Here is a 4062-nt window from a genome sequence, read left to right on the forward strand (position 1 = left end):
AGAGAGAGAGAAAAGGAAAGGTAACTATGTGAGTTGATGGAGTTGATAATTAGCTTGATTATGATAATTATTTCACAATGTAGATGTACATTGAGCCATCAGTTTGAACAACTTAAGTATATACAATTTTTATTTGTCAAGTACACCATAATAAAGCTTGGAAAAAATAAAATATATGCTTATTTTGAAAGTGAATAAGAGGACTACGAATGGCTGAAATCTATGGCCCTTTTATATGGCTACGGAACAAAAAGTGAACAGAGCAATAAATGCTTTAGAATGTCTTAAATTTTTCTTAATTATATGTTAGAAAAGTAAAGCAAAACATTGACCAATTGTTCCTATTACCTCTTTGGTTCTCATAGAACATATCGAGAGAAATTTAGAATTTAAAAAACTTAGTTGGCTAACTAGTAAACCAATAGGTCAGAAATATGGGAATAAAAACAGTTGTTCTTTCTGGAAATGAGGTGGGTGGGTGGTTCTTAACAATGTTGTTGTTACTCATTGGTTGGCACAATCAGTTGTTGGAGACAATGTTAAAAGTTCACACCAAAGCTTGTAAAACCTCTGTCAAAAGTTTTTTTTCGAAAACCTGTTCAATTTTTTTGTTTCTATAAAAGATTAGCGGGAAGCCCATTCCAAATGATGTTAAGAAAATGATGTCACTACAGGCTTTTAATTTCTGCCTTGAGGGAAACAGTGAAAAGAGCCTATACATTATTCTCTTTATAACTTTTGTGACAACCCTGTTCATGTGCCAGCTGAGGACACCCCCTCTGCTGTTCATTCTCATAGTTAAGTGGGTCACACAAGTTCAAGGATCCACGATGCATCTGACATCATCAGGCAAAGAGAAGAAACTGTGGTTAACACTTACTTTGGAATCTTGGATTTACAGTATTATTGCCTTCAAAAGAGCTTCCAGAGAGGGAAGCTAGACCTAATTTTGGTAAATCTGATATTGATTCCATTTGATAGAATGAAACATTTACCAAATAATACTGTAACACTTTCAAAATCAATGAAATGGTTTACTCATTTTTAAAACGTTAATATAGTTTGGCTACAGTCCTCAATCAGGGCTACATATATGCCATTTTACATATATGCTTTTATTTCAAGAAATAGTTAATTATATTTTAAAATAACTATTTTTAGTGTTACAAATCATCATGTGCCTCAAATTATGTGGGTTCCCACTGAGATTAATTTGACTAAGTCATTTGATTTTCCTTTTTCTTATTTTATAAAAGTGATTAGAAAGATGTGCTATCTTTATTTCCCAGGAAAGCATTTAGGAAGGTCTAAACAATACATCAAAGAGGATGATCATCTTCTACTATAGCTTACTGTACATACTTTTCTTCTGAGTGTGTTAATGAAAGAACTATAGAAATAAAAGTTATTGAGTGAATGAATAATTGCAGACACTCGGTATTCCTTCTAAACACATTAGTTTTCCTATTGACCAACTTTCATGCTTAAGGAAATTAACTCTTTCTGCTCACCCAAATCTGTAAAATAAATTTTCAAATAATATAAAACAATTGAGAATTTTAAACTTAGGAGAAATAGTTAAAAATCATTTAAAAAATCAATTCACCACTACTCTCCAGAGGTCTCTCATTCTCTGTAGTAAAACAAACAAACAAACAAACGAGCAGGCACTAAGAACAATTGAGAAATGCAGTAAAAATCAGTACAGTACAAAGTACAACCCTTGAGTATACACACTGTATAAACCCCTTGTTTGGGTAGAGTTAACATGATGGGATATCTCCACAGGAGAATCATCATGGGAATATTTGTATTCATTTTCTATTGCTGCATAATAACTTACCACAAACTTAGTGGCTTACAGAAACTCATTCATTATCTCACAGTTTTGCATGTCAGAAGTCCAGGCACAGCTCAGCTAGGCTCGCTACTGAGGGTCTCATAAGGCTGAAATTTAGGTGTCAGCTGGGGCTATGGTATCATCTGAAGTTTGGAGTACTCTTCTGGGCTAGTTCAGGTTGTTGGAAGAATTCAGTTTCTTGTGGTTATACATCTGAGGTCCCAGTTATTCTTGCTGGCTGACAGCTGGAAGGTAGCTCTCATCTCCTAGAGGCCACCTGTAGGTCTTAACCAATGTGGCCTTCTTATAACGCTGTAGCTTACTTCTTTAAGGCCCGCTGGAGAATCTCTCAGACTTCTTATGAGAGCTCACCTTATTAGGTCAGGCCCATTCAGCAGTCTCCCTGTTGATACTCAAAGTCAGCTGATTAGGAACCTTAACTGCCATCTACAAAAATCCTTCGACTTTGCCATATAACATAATCTAATAATAGCCATATCAACATGGGAATATCATTTGAGCATACTTGGTTTCTGGTGAATAACTGCTTTAAATAGCACACTGTGAACATGACCCTATAAACAAATACTGTAATAGGATTTTATAATTATCTATATAAACTTTAAATTTTATATCACTTTATAAGTTACAAAGTACTTGTAAATATTCTGCATCATTTGATTTTCATGACTACCTATCAGAGCGGCACAGTAGGTATTAGTCCAATGTTACAGGTGAAAAAAAACAAGGCTCAAAGCAGCTAAGAGATTGCCCAAAGCTTTACAGCAAAGTAGTAATAATGTTGGGCTTCAGCCCAGGGTCTTTTCATCCTTACAGTCTAATCCTGTTTTTTGCTAATCCTGTGGTTTTCAAACTGTTTCAGGGATTACTGCGAGAAGTGAGGTGACACTAAGAAGGTAGGGCTAAGCGTTGAAATAGCAGCTCTACTTTTGTTTATTCCATATGTTGGGGGTTCTATGTAAGCTTTAATAACCATGGCACTGCACCATGCTGCCTTGTTAAAAGTAAAGAAAAATATTTACTAAAAAATTTAGTTTAAAAAATGGTTTAGATATAGATAAAAAGCCAAGAGCCTATTCTACTAAAGTTTTAAGAAGCTGTCATTTCTTCCAGCAGCTGGTAGACCTTTTATAAAGAAAGAAAGAAAGAAAAAAAAAAACCACATTAAATAGTTGGTTTGAAATGTACATGTAGGAGAAAAAGAGAAACCCCAACTCCTTCACTTTTTAAATACGTGTAAAAAAATTAATACCTTCTTAATGTCTGGTCTCTTATTTTTCTTTTCATGCAGGCATTGACTGGCAATAGAGTACAGAGTTTCAATGGAAGCGAAATCAATGTCATTCATCTTCTCATCAATGTAATCTTCAATTGTCTTTTCTTCATCTTCAATTTCTTCTTTAATATCTAGCTTTAAAACAAATGTTAAAGCTTTAAGAGTTTCAAATAAAAGTGAAAGAAATCAGAACATACATTTTAATTATTTAATCTACTTCGTAATAACATGTACTCCAATTTTATTGTCTACTTTTATAGTGAACATTTTTGTTTGTTTGGTTGGTTCGCTGGTTTTTTTTTAGGTGAGGCAACCACTTGGTTGACCTCACAGATTGCAAGCACCTTGCCAGCTTACAATCGCTTATTTTTTTATTTTTTTACACCTACAGCACCTGGTCTTCCTAGGTGGTCTCCCATCCAAGTACTAATCAGGTCCAACCCTGCTTAACTTCCAAATCAGATGGGATCAGTCTTGTTCAGGGTGGCATGGCTGTCTGTCTACTTTTAAAAACTTAAGAATTGAAGACATATAGGAGAAACCCTATTCATTCATTCATTCATTCATTCATTCATATATACCTCCTAGATACTTTCAGACATTTGCCTTCTAATTTTTGTATCTACATGACTGAGCTAGTTGCTCTCATATTCCCACTAGCGGCATTTACTAGACTGCCAGCACAAGGTGCTCTGCTTCTTGATATGCTTCTGATAATGCAATTCCAACTTCTGAAACCAGGCTTCCCCTCCTTATGATACTCAAATTGTTGAATCAAAGAGAAAGAGGAAGGAGGAAAAAGGGGGCAGGGCCATGATGAAAAAGAATGACTAGGGAGAGGCATAGGACTAGGATGGTATAGTGAGTTGAGCAGCAGCCTCAAAAATATATGCTCAATTTTTAATATAAAAAAATATATATATAT

General features: G+C 34.7%; 1 protein-coding gene and 1 pseudogene across 3 annotated transcripts in view; both read right to left on the bottom strand.

Moving 5' to 3' along the window:
• Window positions 1-112: 112 nt before the first annotated feature.
• The window catches only part of IRAK4 (interleukin 1 receptor associated kinase 4), a 24020-nt gene continuing 20070 nt past the window's right edge, over window positions 113-4062 (bottom strand). For all 3 annotated transcript variants that reach the window (XM_006916880.3, XM_006916879.3, XM_025050271.1), the window contains 2 exons: window positions 3114-3272; window positions 113-2986 (listed from right to left, as the gene is read on the bottom strand). In XM_006916880.3, the coding sequence (XP_006916942.1) occupies window positions 2951-2986; window positions 3114-3272 (195 nt within the window). In that variant the 3' untranslated portion in view covers window positions 113-2950. The remainder of the gene's footprint in view (window positions 2987-3113; window positions 3273-4062) is intronic.
• On the bottom strand, window positions 3520-3637 carry LOC112483886 (annotated as a pseudogene).

This window comes from Pteropus alecto, unplaced genomic scaffold, assembly GCF_000325575.1.
Source record: "Pteropus alecto unplaced genomic scaffold, ASM32557v1 scaffold196, whole genome shotgun sequence".
NCBI lineage: Eukaryota > Metazoa > Chordata > Mammalia > Chiroptera > Pteropodidae > Pteropus > Pteropus alecto.